General features: G+C 43.9%; 1 protein-coding gene across 3 annotated transcripts in view; it reads left to right on the plus strand.

Moving 5' to 3' along the window:
• Positions 1-6233: 6233 nt before the first annotated feature.
• Positions 6234-16464, plus strand: part of KIAA0319 (KIAA0319 ortholog) — a 47513-nt gene continuing 37282 nt past the window's right edge. For all 3 annotated transcript variants that reach the window (XM_065884628.1, XM_065884629.1, XM_065884630.1), the window contains exons 1-3: positions 6234-6288; positions 11454-12196; positions 14893-15085. In XM_065884628.1, coding sequence (XP_065740700.1) covers positions 6234-6288; positions 11454-12196; positions 14893-15085 — 991 coding nt within the window. The remainder of the gene's footprint in view (positions 6289-11453; positions 12197-14892; positions 15086-16464) is intronic.

The raw sequence follows: 16464 nt of genomic DNA on the forward strand, positions 1-16464 counted from the left end.
TTTTTTTAAATGCTATGTTAGAACAACCATGGCAAAATACCTAAGCCTTCTTTAAAAATGAAAATATAATTGTATTTTATTAATACAAAGGTAAGATGTATTCATTGTATTAAAAAAATAGAAAATACAGATAAGAGAGGAAGGAAAAAAGGAAGAGAAAAAAACATCAGAAGGGAGAAAAAAATTACTTTCACCTTGGAAGGGGTATTTCTTTCAGAACTTCACATGTATAAAGTTGATCCATGCAGAGTTTATGTAAGGATCTATGCATCTGTACTATTTATAACGTTTTGAACTTGTTAAACCTTATTTTAAAAGCCCTATTTTACTGCTCAGATTCAGCTCTATCTTTGACTGAAATTTTTAGGAAGTTAGTGAGGCTTTCTATGTGAATTCTTTAAGATTTTTCTTTCCCTTTAATGAGAACATGAAACAACGGGAAGGTAGGCAGAGGCAAGCAGCAGGAGAGGGCATGATTCTCTTGATAGAATCAGGCAATTCAGAGATTGAATAATAAGGAAAGAGGGGAGGTCTTCTTAAGTAACCCGGAGCAGAATGTTCTTACTTCCGAGACCCATAGAGGAGGACTGGGGCAGCTACAGGGCAAGTCTGAGGTCCAGAGTCTCAAGACTGACTCTAAAACTCAGTTTCCTTTTGTGTAAAATGGGAATAAGAACTCCTACCTCAGAGAGAGTTATTATCAGGATCAGAAGGGAAAATATATGTGAAAACATGATTTAACTCATGAGGTACTCTATATCAGCGATCCCCAACCTTTTCCGCACCAGGGACTGGTTTTGTGGAAGACGGTTTTTCCATGGATGGGCGGGGGATGGTGGATGGTTCAGGAGGTAATGCGAGTGATGGGGGGTGACGGGAACCGGCAGATGAAGCTTCCCTCGCTCACCACCGCTCACCACCTGCTGTGCGGCCCTGTTCCTAACAGGCTGCGGACCGCCACCAGTCCACGGCCTGGGGTTTGAGGACCCCTGCTCTATATGTATAAAAAAAACCCCAAAACCTAGGGACTTCCCTGGTGGTCCTGTGGTTGGGACTTTGCCTTCCAGTGCCGGGGGTGTGGGTTCGACCCCTGGTCGGGGAGCTGGGATCCCACATGCCTCGCGGCCAAAGAGCCAAAACATAAAGCAGAGGCAATGTTGTGAAAAATTCGATAAACACTCGGAACATGGTCCACATCAAAAAAATCTTAAAAAAAAAAAAAGCCCCGGGCTTCCCTGGTGTTGCAGTGGTTGAAAGTCCGCCTGCCAATGCAGGGAACACGGGTTCGTGCCCCGGTCCGGGAAGATCCCACATGCCGCGGAGCGGCTGCGCCCGTGAGCCATGGCCGCTGAGCCTGCGCGTCCGGAGCCTGTTCTCCGTGACGGGAGAGGCCACAACAGTGAGAGGCCCGCATCCCGCAAAAAAAAAAAAAAAAAAAAGCGTCTGTAAACTTAGAGCTAAAAAGATTTTTGATAACATGAAGTCCATACGCCTTTTAATGTTGAGGAAATGCAGATCCATTGTTTGCTTATATTAATGTACTGAATAAAGGCACCTTACAGATGATGTTGAGAATAGGAAATGCTTTTGTTGCTGAGCACTGTAAAGGTCAAGGGTTTGGAAATCTGGCCCACAGCCCATTTACCAGGCTGTGTGCCTTTGGAGCAGTGTCTGCCCACAGATGCACCTTTTATTAATTCGGCTTAAGGTACCCTATGGTATGGCAGGGGCCCAGTCTTTATCCGTGGGGTTCCTGACCAACTGCCCCCGACTGACAGCACCTTTGCTACTGTGGGCAGCGTCTTGGCAGCTGGCATCACGGGAGGGCCAGTTGCTCTTCTCCTGCCTTTTAGGTAGGGCGTGGTCAATTACTGCAGACGGGAGATGGCCAATCTTTTCTTCTATCCACTTCCCGTCCCAAACCACACTTTCCTTGCTGCAGGGCAAGGAAGTTCTTAGTGGCAAACTGTTGGCACCAGCAGGCCGTCTCTCTCTGGGTTGTTAGGCATGAAGCTTATGGGACGCTTACGGAACGTTCACATTCTCCCCTTTACCTTATTGGAAGCTCGTGTTCTGATGGCCTCTGTTATCCTGACACAGAGAAACGTTATACCTGCCTCCTGAACTTACCTTCGGTCACCTGCACTCTGGTTCCTTTCGTCTCTTGACCTAACTCGGCTCAATAACACAGAACCCCTGGAGGCCTCTTTTGAACTCCGCCGGGCACTGGCCAGTGATGCTTGCAGGCTGGGCAGCAACCTTGCTCCAAGTGGTCAACGACAGAGCCGTCAGCGCGGTTCAGTGGGAGGCCTTCTTGTGATTTGAGTTGTTTCTTGAGGAAGAGTCAAAGCGAGGTCCAGCAGTTTCCACGCCCTCCTTCTATAGGATGCTGGGTTTGACTGTTTTAATAGGCTCCTTGTTCTTTCTGGTTGCCTCTGATAAAGCTAATTCACATATCAGTACCTTCAAAGTGGAAGCTGTCCCGGTGGCCCGGTCCACATCACAAATCTAAACCACAGTCAGCCTGATCTCAGGTGGCCTTGGCCAGCAGCGGCTTGAAGCAGGATCTCAGTTCCCCGACCAGAGATTGAAGCCAGGCTGTGGCAGTGAGAGCGCTGAATCCTAGCCACTAGACCATGAGACCATGAGGCCACAAGGCTCTGGCTTGTCTACTTTGTAGAAATGAATTTCAACAAAGAGATGGAAAGTAGTGAAACAAGTAAAGTGTTTATTAGGAGGGAAAAAAGAAAAGTGCATGTGAATAGACACACATGGGCGGGCTCAGAGAGAAAGTTGTGCCTTCGTGGTAGTTTAAATCACTTATATGGGGCATTTCTTCTGGGTTTCCTCTGGCTGGTCACCTTGCTTTGCCTGGCTCTGAGTCCATATTTGGTATAACTCAGGGTCCTCCCCTGTGTGTGTCTGCATCTCTTAGCCAAGATGGATTCCAGCTCAGAGGCCTGTGGAAAGGTTGACATCACCTGTTATGGGGTGGCAACCCCTCCCTTTTGGCCCCCCCAGGAGCCTTTCTGCACAGGTATAGTCAGGAAGGTCTTCTTGACCTCCAGAATGAGGAATATGTGGTCTCCTTATCTCTTATCTGGGCAGGACTCAGCTCCTCTCTGCTCCAGCTATTATCTTTGTCTTGGAGTATCTGTCCACAGGTGACAAACTCCAGCTGCTCAGCCTGGGCCCATCTATCTCCTGCCTCAAGCTGCATTTATGGGAAACGCCTGTCAAGGAACCCTCAGATACACCAGTCGCAATCCTCCAGCTCAGCTTAGCTAGCTCACCTTACCCTAGAAAGTAGGACCTGCTTGCCTCGTAAGGAAATCCCCGACCTCCTAGCCAGTCATGTCCTGTTTCCACGTTGCCACTTCTAACGTTCTACAAAACTCACTCTTGCCCACACTCCCTCAGGAAGAGTGGTCCACTGCTTATGACATCCTGTTCTCTCCCAATCCGTGGATTGTTTTCCCTTGAATAAAGGACAGCCAACTCATCACTAAATTGTTTGTTTTGTCATTTGATACCCCTCACCTCCCCGAGATTACCACATCATTTTCCCCCCAAATTTTGTGTATTTTAATAACATATATAAAGAAAAATACACAATATATTGGTAAAGAGGGAAGAAAATCACCCAAACTTCAATGTATGAACCTAAGTACTGTTCAGTGTGTGAACCCAAGACTGAGTTCCTTCCAGTCTTTCTCCAGTGATAATAGTTTTTCTGGTTGTAACCGTAGCAAAATGTAAATTTGTGTCTCTGGTGGATCTTTGTCATTGTGTTTGAACACAGAGTATCCAAAAAAAAAAAAAAAAAAACTCTGGCTAATTTCTGCAATATAAGGAATTTATTTAAACAACATTAGTTTCTGGGGAACTGGGAAAACAAGGCTGGAAGATACACAGCCAGGAATGTGACAGACCTAGTCCAGGGAAGATGCTACGCTGTTGTCACTGGGCACAGACATCTCACCTGCAGGGCCAGCAGTGCTAATGCTGGGGTCTCAACACAAGCCTGGAATCACTTCTGCTGCTCCTCTGGAGATTAAATGTTACTGTATGACACTTCCACCACCACCCCACTGGGTGGAATCTTGCACTCCCTGTAACCTCAAGTCACCAGTTTCTGAGGGTGTCTGTCTGGTCGTTGCAGGACAGCACTTTGGGTTCAGAGGACGTCATGAAAGCAAGGATGTGGCATTTTCAACTACTATAATGGGAGGAAGACCCTGTCTGTTATGGAATTCTCCATGTCATTCTTAAATGACTAACCGGGAGGCCTCTGCTGGGGTGTCCCACTCTTTGTCATCCCTAGTTCACACGTAAATTTCTAAATGTGCTGAGATGCTTCTGGAAAGGGGGCGGGAAGAGGGAAGGTGATGAGTCTTGTTCTTTCCTAAAAGAACAAGTGTAAGCTGTGTGGGTGGGGAGGGAACAAGGAAAGGGCGGGGAGAGAGTGGTGTGCACTGGGATTAAACTCTAGTTTACCATAACATACCAACTAGTAACTCACAGCAAGGCTCTGGCACGCTCTAGGAAGCCCTTATCTAGGTGTGCTTACTCCTGGAAGCCTTGTTACGTATTTGAAATAACAAATACTTGGAGTCCAGACCTCCTCCTACTGGTTCTTCTTCAGCCTTGAGCAAATCAGTGAATTTTTTGAGCGTCAATTTCATCACCTTCGTACTCTCGAAAGCATAGATTATAATATTGCCTGGGTTGTTGTGAAGATCACATTGAAGAAAGTGCCAGGCGAAAATAAAATGCTAAAATTACTCTAGTTCATTGAATCTAAGATGCTCATGATTGGAAGAGCCATCATTATTTTAAATACCTTGAAGGAAGAAAGAAATCCTGTCAGTTATACCATAGCACATCACTTTCCTATCCTGTAAACTATTTCTACACATTGAAAGAGATTTTGGGGGGTTGCTTCGGCAGATTTTTATCCTGAGTCTTTCTTGTGTATACATAAAAAGGAAATATAAGTGAATATACATTAAGGTATTTTTTAATTTCCTGACAATATTTGTCCATTTCTGCTGAATCACTTGTCAAAGCATTTAGTGAGGTCTGTGTTTTTTCTGCACAATTTTGCCTCTCTGTCGTCATGAGCACCGGGGATGCAGCACTTCTGAAGAGTGCTTCACGTTGCCTTATTTCAAGCCTCTGACACCAGTCCTGCAGAGTCCACGTGTGTGTACAAGCAATGGCATTATCTTCTGCCCAGTGTTTGGCCAACTTAAGACATCCCAGTTTCAGAGATGGTAAAGCATGAAAATATTTACACGTTAGAACTGATGAAATATAATAGTATGATTGACTCTATTTCGTTCCCTAGGTTTGGCTTATAAAGGGAGAAAGCATGAGAAACCCTTTGCCCCTTCTTAGGAACTGTACTTGCTATTTGAACAAACTTCAGTGGATGGTTTGCCTGAGATATGGTTGTCAGGATGGGGAAAATTTCCCCCTTCCGCTCTTGGTCCTTTTGCCTGGTCAAATAATTAAAATGACATAAGGCAGATTAACAAGAGAAAACCAAATTTAATTGCTTACGTACAGGAAATCCACATAATGTGAGAGATTCCAGGTAAAATGAGAGTCAGTAAAATGAGGTATATATGTCATCCTGGACCAAGGAGAAGGGGGTAGGGGTCTGGGACTTCAAAGGGAAGGAAGGCAATTCACAGGAAGATGAAAAAGAGCACATGTTTGGTAAACAAATGTTTGCTGCATCATACAGAGACAGAAGAACACAGAGAGGAATTTTAACAAACAGACTTTGCTAGGTTCCTCCCTGTCTACCACACCTAGTTCACATTATACTGTATTTATTTATGGTGAGAGGTCCCTTCCTGGAACAGGTCTTCTATCTAAATCCTTTTGGGCAGTTAGGGTGAAGGTCAAAGATTCTTCCTGAATCCTTTAGACCTTGACTGAAATAATCCACATGCCAAAGTGGCACATCTTGGCGTGTCCTGCCCTGAACCTCACTATGGCCCTGGGATGTAAACAAGACAGGCTTCCCATTGCCATGAATAAATAATATAAGTAACATTGTATGTTTCTGCGTTTACCTGTTTCTTCCTTCCTGTCTCTTTTCTGTTTTTCCTTTGAAGTTCTTGAGGCCGAATCTGGCTCCTAAGAAACATCAAAGGAAGCCTGCACCAAAGACCCCTCAGGGCCATCTCTGAAGCCTGCTTCCACCCACCGTGTGAGTCAACATGGCTCCCCCCACAGGTGCGCTCTCTTCATTGCTGCTGCTGGTGACCCTTACAGGTAGGAAACCGTTACCCTGGAGACACCACCAGACATCACACTTGGACTTCCTATCTTTGGCTTAAGTAACTCAGATCAACCTGAGGAGGTGAAGGTGCTGTGTGTTTGCTTTCCAATAGACTTATTTCACATATAAAAAGGCAGACCTGGGGCTTCCCTGGTGGCTTAGTGGTTGAGAGTCCGCCTGCCGATGCAGCGGACGCGGGTTCGTGCCCCGGTCTGGGAAGATCCCACATGCCGCGGAGCGGCTGGGCCCGTGAGCCATGGCCGCTGAGCCTGCGCGTCCGGAGCCTGTGCTCCGCAACAGGAGAGGCCACAACAGGGAGAGGCCCGCGTACCGCAAAAAAAAAAAAAAAAAAGGCAGACCTCATGCATAAGTGGTTTCTGGAAACAGGCATTTAAATTTTTTATCATGACTATTTTGGGGAAATAAAATCACATTTCATATATACCAGGAAAACTTCATGTATTTATTTAAAAGAATTGCATAGTAGATCTTTTTTGGAAAGCAAATGACAGACTTTTTTTTTATCGTAAATCTTTATTTTCATATAGTCTGTTTGCTTCTTGTCGACACACCACGGCGTAAAATCATTGGTGAGCATCAATTCTGATGATTCATGCCCCAACTAGGCCAGCCAAGCCAGCCGAGCCCCTTTGAACTTACCAAAGATTGAGGATGGAGATATGGCCAGGGAAACTGGTTTTATATCCGGGGTTTGTCCAAGTATGGTAAAACCAGGCTGAGGCTTCCCTGAGAGCGACCCTGGTTAAAATGTGGTTTCCTGGGCCCCATCCAGACCTACTGAATCAGAACTTCTAGTGGGTGTGACTCAGGAGTCTGAAGCATCTGAATTTTTATAAGCACAGTTTTAGATCATACAAGGGCCGCTTCAGGAAACACTACAATCGGGAAAGCCCTATCGTTTCCTGAAGTTTACTCTCCCCACGCCATCCGTCCATCTTATTAAATTCACCACTGCTTAGTATGCAAGGCAAGATGTTCCTTTATTCCATACTCAGTGTACTCTTTACTCTGGAGAATGCTGTCGTTCATGTTTGAGCCCTCTTTCTCTCTCTCTCTCTCTCTCTCAAATCCCCACTTTTTCACTGCTTTTCTTTTTCTTATGAGGTGTTTTTCATTATTTCAAAGTTCCTGAGTTACTGAGCCCAAATAATGTTATTTAGGGTTTGTCTGTCTTTTCTCTCTCTCCTCTTTACCTTTGATAAGATGCTAACTGATGATTTTATTGACCTGTCAACAATCATGGAGTGCCTAGTGTGTTCATGGATTGGGCTGGTAATTTGTAGAGGGGACAAACATGTGAGTGCTTCCGGTCTCTTCAAGAACGTTCTTGAGTGAGTCTAATAGATTCTAAAGTAATTACGGCAGCTTGGCCCAAAGGGAGAATGGTTTAGTTGTTGGGAAACCCACCTTTTCAAACTTCTTTCTTTAGCGTTCAGATCTCTGCTTAAGGTATGTATATCTAAACAGCCCATTCAGGTGATTTTTTGCAGAACAAAATGATGATCTGTCCCAGAGGTATTGGGTTGGCCAAAAAGTTCCTCTGGGTTTTAAGTAAAAATAAAAGACACATTTTTCATTTTCACCAAGAACTTTATTGAACAACGTATTCACCATTTTGTTCCACTACCTTTTGCCATTTTTCAGGCAACTTCATAATTCCGTCTTCCCAAAACTTTTTATTTTTTTGAGCAAAGAACTGTTCCAGGTACCTTTTACAGTCTTCCAGGGAATTCAAATTTTTTCTGTTAAGAGAATTTTGTAAAGAATGAAATAAATGGAAATCTGAAGTTGCAATGTCTGGTGAATATGGTGGATGAATCAGAACTTCCCAGGTAAGCTGTAACAGTTTTTTCCTGGTCATCCAAGAAACATGCGGTCTTGTGTTACCCTCATGGAAGATTATGCGTTTTCTGTTGACTAATTCCAGACTCTTTCATGGAGTGCTGCTTTCAATTGGTCTAATTGGGAGCAGTACTTGTTGGAATTAATCGTGTGGTTTTCCGGAAGGAGCTCATAATAGAGGACTCCCTTCCAATCCTACCATATACACAACATCACCTACTTTGGATGAAGACCGGCCTTTGGTGGGGTTGGCGGTGGTTCATTTCGCTTGCCCCATGATCTCTTCTGTTCCACATTATTGTACAGTATCCACTTCGTCCATCACAATTTGTTTTAAAAATGGAACGTTTTCATTATGTTTCAGTAGAGAATCACGTGCAGAAATACAGTCAAGAAGGTTTCTTTCACTTAACTTCTGTGGAACCCAAACATCAAAGCAATGAACATAACCAAGCTGGTACAAATGATTTTCAACACTTGATTTGGATATTTTGAGTATGTCGGCTATGTCCCGCGTGATATAACATTGATTGTTCTCAATTAATATCTTAATTTGATTGCTATCAACTTCAACTGGTCTACTGGACCATGGAGCATTGTTCAGTGAGAAATCTCCAGCACAAAACTTCCCAAACCACTTTTGACATGCTCGATCAGTCACAGTACCTTCTCCATACACTGCACCAATCATTTTTTGTGTTTCAGTTGCATTTTTACCTTTCTTGAAATAATAAAGCATAATATGCTGAAAACGTTGCTTTTTTCTTCCATCTTCAGTATTAAAATGGCTACACAAAAATTCACCAATTTTGATAAGATTTTTTTAAATGCACGCTGATGTGACAGCTGTCACAACCGAATCTAACAGAATTGTTTCCAATGAAGTTAAAGACAACTAAGTGCTACTACAGCCATCTTATGGCAAAAAACCAAACGAACTTTTTGGCCAACCCAATAAATGGCGATCTCCACCTTCAACCTGATGGAAAACTGCTTTAAGCTTTGTGTTGAAGGTTCCTGCCGTGCTTCTTACCCACGTGTAACAATTTGCTTATTCCAGGATCACAGCCTTTTCCCTGTATAATGGTTTCTGTGACAGTTTTATAAGTTGGCTTTTAAGCTTCTGGTGGCCACAGCCAGAAATGAAACATGGTAGTTCTTATGCACCATATTGCCCAAAAGGAGAGGACCCAACAGTTGTTCAAGGGAAATAAAATGTATCCTGCCATTTGTGTTTGAAAGAAATTTCTAGTTTGAGTCTTCATTTAAAGCCCCCTTCATTTAAAGGAATGTAGTGATATCTTTACAAATAAGGACACTATTTTTGAGAGTAGAACTGGGAGTTGGAGATTACCTGCCTATTTTATATGCTTCATCGTCTCTTGACCTTAATTAGTAATGCTATTTTTTTATGTTCAGCAGAATTATTTTTTTTCCTCCTCTCCATATCTGAGACTAAGCTTTCCTTTAGAAAATAGAAGGCTAAAACTATTAAGGTGATTTTTTTTAAAAAGTAGATTTGGTTTGAGAAAATGTCATTTCAGTTGAATTAGTTTGTTGGGCTTTCTTGGTGGCGCAGTGGTTGAGAGTCCGCCTGCCGATGCAGGGGACGCGGGTTCGTGCCCCGGTCCGGGAAGATCCCACATGCCGCGGAGTGGCTGGGCCCGTGAGCCGTGGCCGCTGAGCCTGCGCGTCCGGAGCCTGTGCTCCGCAACGGGAGAGGCCACAACAGTGAGAGGCCCGCATACCACAAAAAAAAAAAAAAAAAAAGTGGTTTGTTGCTAGCTTATTCATTGGGAAAGATGTATATTTATTATATCTAATTCTTATTGAATTGGACCAATTAGACTTTCCTGTAGAGTCAGTGTTAGTCATTGAATGATTCTTAAAAATTTATAACGATGATATGTATACAGGTAAAAAAAATAGGCTGATTCTCATACTGTATTTAACCACTTCTCTTACCTCCAGTTAGAAGTGATCTCTGACTGTCATTATGAAAAATGTAACAGTTATTAAGAGAATGATCAGTGATGAGCCCTCACTGGAAAAGAAATCCTTTGCTGTTCTGAGTTCTGCAGCAGAACTCATCAAACTATATGTGCTGAGGGACCAATTCGTTTTTATTTCCAATCTACCACCGACAGATTCTTTGGTAAGAAAATCAACACACAGTTTCTACTGAAAGAAAAATGCACAGGGTAAAAGTTGTGGGTTTCCGTTTTATTCAGGGACCTTCCTGAAGACTATAGCCCAGGAAACAGTCTCTCGGTAGCTCTAAGGGAACTGCTCTGAAGAGACAGGAGGAGAAGCCCATATATATACGATTTGGGGCTAGAGAATTCGTGCGGTCAAGCACACATTTTAGTAAACGATTACTGCTAGTCACAAGGAACAGATATCTCAGCTGATGATTTTAGTGCTTTTCTATGTAAGGGAAGATACAAGAATCTGGGCTCATTAAAATTCTTCCTAAGATACGCATCTAAGTATCTACGGGGCCTGTTTGTCCAAAGCACAGAGCGCCTTATCCTGTGTCTCACCCTGAATTCATTTCTGGGTGCACTGTCAGTGACTGCAGTGGGTAATGACTTTATCCTTGTAGAACTGGGTGGTGGGCAGCATTCTTTGTTTTACAAAATAAAAAAGCAGGAAAGTGATTTTTGTCCTTGGAAGTCAGGGAATGACAAATTGCCGCAGAGCTTTGTAAAAGCCCCAGTTGCCCTTATTCTTTATGGACTGGTCACAGCGTTTGTGGCCTGCAGGTCACACTTACGTAGCACCGCTCTCCTGCCTGCTGTATTTGCCAACTGGCACAATTTGTAGTTCACGGTTTAGAATGTGCTTAAAGCTAGTTGTTATAGACCTGTATTTAGGACAAGTTTTTCTCTCCTTTGATATGTCATCAGAATTGATCTATCATCAGAATAACCTGAGATGTTTAAAAATTCAATTAACAGCATGACATTGTTCCTAAAGCAAACCTTTATAGCTGGGTTTTGGGTGAGGAGCAAAATATTATAGTGTAAAAGCAAATACGCACGTAGAAGAGAACACCTCTCTTCGCTGAGTGGAGTAACATCATATAAAGAGAGAGGGTGGGCGGTTAGATGGACAGGTGGGAGCATCTATGGATGGATGGATGGGGGTGAAAGGATAGGAGGACAGATGTACGGATGGGGCTGTTGATGGATGGGCTCTAAAGCCGTGGACTTTCTATAGGAGATGCTGGTGGTTTATTTGCTTGCCAGAAGTGATATGCCTCGCTTCCTTATTGGAGACCGCGTGTTTGTAGGTTGTGCCTGTACGCAGTGCAGTGAGGGGAGGACGTATTCCAATGCCATCATTTCTCCTAACTTGGAAACTAGCAAAATTATGCCAGTGCCTCAAACCACGCCCGTGGCAGACTGCACATCTGCCTGCTGTGACCTGTACAGCTGTGACCTGGCCTGGTGGTTTGAGGGCCGCTGCTACCTGGTGAGCTGCCCTCACAAGGAGAACTGCGAGCCCAGAAAGATGGGCTCCATCAGGTCTTACCTGACCTTTGTGCTCAGGCCCGCCCAGAGGCCCGCACAGCTGCTGGACTCCGGGGAGCTGATGCTGAACAGGGGTTCCCCGTCAGGAATCTGGGGGGACTCACCTGAGGATATCAGAAAGGACTTGGCCTTCCTGGGCAAAGATCGGGGCCTGGAGGAGATGTCTGAGCACTCACATGGGGAGCTGGAGCAGAGCCTCTTCCGGCCCATCGGCAAGCAGGAGCCCCGAGGGAGCTCCGGGTACACGGATTGGGGCTTGCCGGCCCGTGGCAAGGGAGGTTCCAACTCCTCTGCTGGAGGCAGCCCAGCAACATCGGCGGAGAAGCAGAAGGAGGGCCCAGAGCACCGTGAGCTGAACGAGTCGGCGTGGACCCCGGCCCCGAATGCCTCCGCCGGGGGAAGGTTTTTGCTTCCCTTGGTCACTACTCCACCTTCCGGAAAGGAACTGGAGAAAGAGACTTTTCAGCTCCAGGAGCAATCCAGCAACAGCTCTGGAAAAGAGGTGGGTGTGGCTGGCGTGTGTAGGAGAGGGTGGGAGGGGCTGAGTTCCCTTTCAGAGCCCGGCCCTCATTAGGACATACGTCACGCAAAGCTTCCTTTTGGGGGCACCTATTAAGGTATCGTCTAAAAAATGACTCTCAGAACCTTCCAAACAAAACATCCTCTTCCTCTGTTGTGCACTCATGACCAGACTGTTTAAAAGAGCAAATATTTATTCTGCCTTCACAAGTCAGCCCCCTAATGATGATTTAGTGCTTCTCCTTAGAGATGCCTCTACCGGTATCTCAGATGAATGAGGTTTTGTAGAAGCTTCTGGAGCCAGCCCATATACACAGCGAGTGTAGCCAGAGGCTTTGCAAATCTCTCGTGGTAGGTTTTGTAGGAGCAGAAAAAAATTTTCTCCTTTCCAAGTTTTTTGGTTGGGGTAATAATTAAATTGACGTAAGATAGATTAACAGGAGAAAAACAAATTTACTTTGGTATGTATTGGAGCCCCCATAAAAATATGAGAGGTGACCAAAGCAGGAAGGCTTTGTATCTTTTAAACAAAGAAACAATCAGTCTGTGAAGATTGACAAGCCAAAGAGGATTAGGCTTGGGGTAATAAATTGGTGACAAAGTATCTGTTAAAGATAAGTATCTGAAGCATATTAACATTTTTAAGAGTTTGAGCAAAAATGCATTCAAATCAGGCAGCATCCAGTATAGCAGGTATAAAGGAGCTCCGAGGAGCTGTACAAAATGAAAAACTTTTCTAGGCAGGAGTGGAAACAAGGAATATAAGGCAAAAAAGTGGGTTGGTTATTACAAGGTTACTTTCTTTTAAGGGGTAGTAGGGGTTTATCAAGCAGATTACCTCAAAATTATTCCTGATTGACTGGTTTAAGATTCCATTTCTGGGAGAGCTGAAACTGTAATTAAGTCTTGGTTTGGGGGCCTAATATAAAGGACTCTATTTGGGGCCTGTTGCTTTAACACGAGGTTTGTTTCTACAGCCTTCTCAGCCCTAAATTTCCCTCTATGGTGATAAGGATACCTTCTATCCTCCTGGTACAGTGTTTTATTTTCCACGAAAGTACATATTTTCCCCTATAGTCAATTAAATTTTTTTGAGCTGCATTAAGTTGTAGATAATCCTTGAAAAGAAGGGTACCTTTTGCATGGGAGATTTGTCTCTTGCTTTCAGGGGGGACAAAGGAGGGTCAGAGTGTCCTTCTTGCACTGGCTGTTTCTCAAGTACCTTTCATTCAGAATAATCAGCTATATTTTAGAGTGACACTCTGACCCGCTACAGTTTCTTCAAGACCCAACAAGGTTCTGAGGTTGCTTGAAACTCACCAGTGAAGAATCAGTTGGATAGGAGGAACAAGATACTAAGGAGAGAACATAAGCTGTACAGAACGTTCCATGAAAAACACAGGTGAAAAGAATGGGAACCTTTGGGAGAGCAGACATACCCAAAACAGAGGGAAGGTTCAAGTGCTAACGGCAGAAGGTCAGGGAGATAGAGAAGGAGGCTGCACTGTGGGGAGAGTAGTTGGGAGCTCAGAGACTGCTCATTTGGGAAATACCAGGACAAGGTGAGGATATAGTGGGTGTGTCGATCAGGAGAAGCCGAATGCAGTTGGCAGTAAAGTGACAAAAGGACAGGTCATGGGAGAATTTAGTGTACTTCGAGATACAAGAGAGCAAATCAGAATGTAAAGGGGCATAAACCAATTAAGATTTTTTTTAAAAAAAAGGAAAATATTATTTAAGATATCAGTGCTTAGGTTAGAATAAGTGAAGAAAGCTGGATTGAATTGACTAGACATTATAATCTCAACCATTAAAACTTGCTAAACATTCTTTTAAGCAGTGAGATTATCAGCTTTTTTCCTGCCTTGATGTATTTTTCATTTCAAAGTTTTCATATTTTTCTGTCCTTGTAATTATCTTAAACATTCTTAAGACTTTCAATTAAAAAATAAAGTATCAAAGATTAACGGTGTTCTTTTCCCCCATCCCTGAGTATTAACACATTTTACCTTCTTTTATGTGGCTAAGTGAACTGCAAAAAAGAGTAGCTGTGTTTTCAATAAATACCAACGCCCCCCCCTCTAGTTAACATTTGAGTTACAGCTTTGCTTTCTGTGGATCTCACACTCAGCCACCCCTTTGGGTCTCCTGTCTTCTTAGCCTGAGTTTTACTTATCTGGCTCCATACAGGCACTGGCAGTTGGAGCTCAGAAGAGCATTTTATTATCATGTTGTGAGCTTTACCACCTGCACATAATATTTAATTTAAAACTTTAAGTTGGATAACCCTATAACCATAATCTTAAATTATAAATTATATACAGTGGGTGATGTGAATAGAGATCATTCACTCTGGAAACCTGTTCATTGTTGAATTATCTGATTGTCTTCAATTATTGCTACTCTAAGTATTTTCTCTCTTTTTATCTTGAATGTTTTCTGTATGTGTATGTTTGCCTATAATAATTCTCCAACCCAGAGTTGCCTTACATTTTTAGCAGGTAGCAGAGAATATTTAAAAGAGATGGTCTAGAGTTCCAGTGGTTTGCAATGTTAGACATGGTATATCAAATGCTACTGAGTCTAATTTTTGAAAAAGTCAATGACATGGTGTTGTCTTGAAGAGTTCAACCTTTGTTTTTCCCCCATAACAACTTATGCTTGTAATTGATCTCCTAGGTCCTAATGCCTTCCCATAATCCTTCTCCAGCCAGCCTGGAGTTCAGCCCAGCCACCATGGAGAAAAGCCCAGCTCTCACAGTCACCCCATGGAGCACAGAGCATAGCATTTCAACCCTTCCTGCTAGCACCCTCCCCACTGAGTCTGCCCCATCTCGGCAACCTGTATCTGCTCCTACTGCCCCCAGGACAGGTAATTTTAAAAATATAACTGGAAGAAATGTACTGAAGACACGCTGTAGAATATAGTAGTGACAACTTCGAAAGTTTACTCATTCCCTCCGGGCACGTTTTTGAGCATCTATCGTGTGCCAGAAAGGATGCTAGGCGCTGGGAATAAAAAGATGAATAGATATTGTCTTTTCCCTCCTTGACTCTATAGTCTAGAGGATGAGGCTGACAGACAAATAGATGGTTTGATACAATACGGTAAGTGCTCTGAGAGGCTGCTATGGGAGCAGAAAAGGAGCAGCCCGGCTGACTGGCTCAGAGAGGCCACAGAAGCCTTTCCAGAGGTGGTAATGCTAGGATAGATGAGCCAGCAAAAATGGAGTCAGCATGCTGTTCAGGTCGAGGGAGCGACATGTGTAATAACAATAATGATAATTACATTTACTGAGCACTTACCCAGGGCCAGGCACCACGCTCGGCATTTCCTGCCCATCCTCTCATTCACTGCCTGTGCCAGGGAACAGAGGGACAAGAGCTCAAGGGGCATTTTGGGAAGAGCTATAAGGGGTTCAGTATGGCTGACACTGATCATGTAAATGGAGTGGAAATGGCAAGGTCTGAGTCTAGAGTATTTTGAAGGATCCTGTGTTCTGTGCTAAGGCATTTGTGCTTTATTGGATGAGTAGAGAGAATCCCTGAATGATTTAAAGCAGGAAAGTGAAATGATCAGACTGATATCAAGAAAATAGTATGGGGTTGACCTGAGGCAAGAGGATCCATTAAAAAAACTGTAGTGAGTGGTTGCAGGGATGGAGGGAAGGAACCAGATTCAAGCGATATTAGAAGGGCAGAATCATTAGAACTTGGTAAGTGGTTGAAGGTCACGATGAAGGTAAAAGGACTCTAAGATATATGAACACATGGAACTGAAAATTAGATGAGTGGTTGGGCTGAAGATAAAGGACTAGGTGTCTTCGGTGTAGAGGCGATTTTTGAAGGCCCTCCAGGGAGAGCCACGGGGTGGGCTGGGGAGAGGCCTGAGGGGTGGAACTTTGGAGCCATCATTGTATTAGGAGCCGGGACAGCAGAAGGAGCCTATAGAGCTGACTGAGTGGCTGTGACAGAGAGGTAGAGAAAGAGGAGAGCGTGGACTGAGAGAAGGAGAGAGGAGAGGTTTCCACGTTGGAAGAAGTGATGAAGGGGCTGGGTGTTACAGGATTGAAAAGCTCCCATTGGATTTAATACTAAAGAAGTTACTAGAGACTTTTGTCATGTTTCCTGAGCCTTTCTGTGGGTAATGTACTTTGAGGGTTACCCTCTTTTCTTTGGTTATTTACTTTGATCCTGAGCTTCAGTAGAGAGAAGGATAATGGTGGAAGAGCTGTGCAGTATATGGAAAAG

The sequence above is a fragment of the Phocoena phocoena genome, chromosome 10 (assembly GCF_963924675.1).
Source record: "Phocoena phocoena chromosome 10, mPhoPho1.1, whole genome shotgun sequence".
NCBI lineage: Eukaryota > Metazoa > Chordata > Mammalia > Artiodactyla > Phocoenidae > Phocoena > Phocoena phocoena.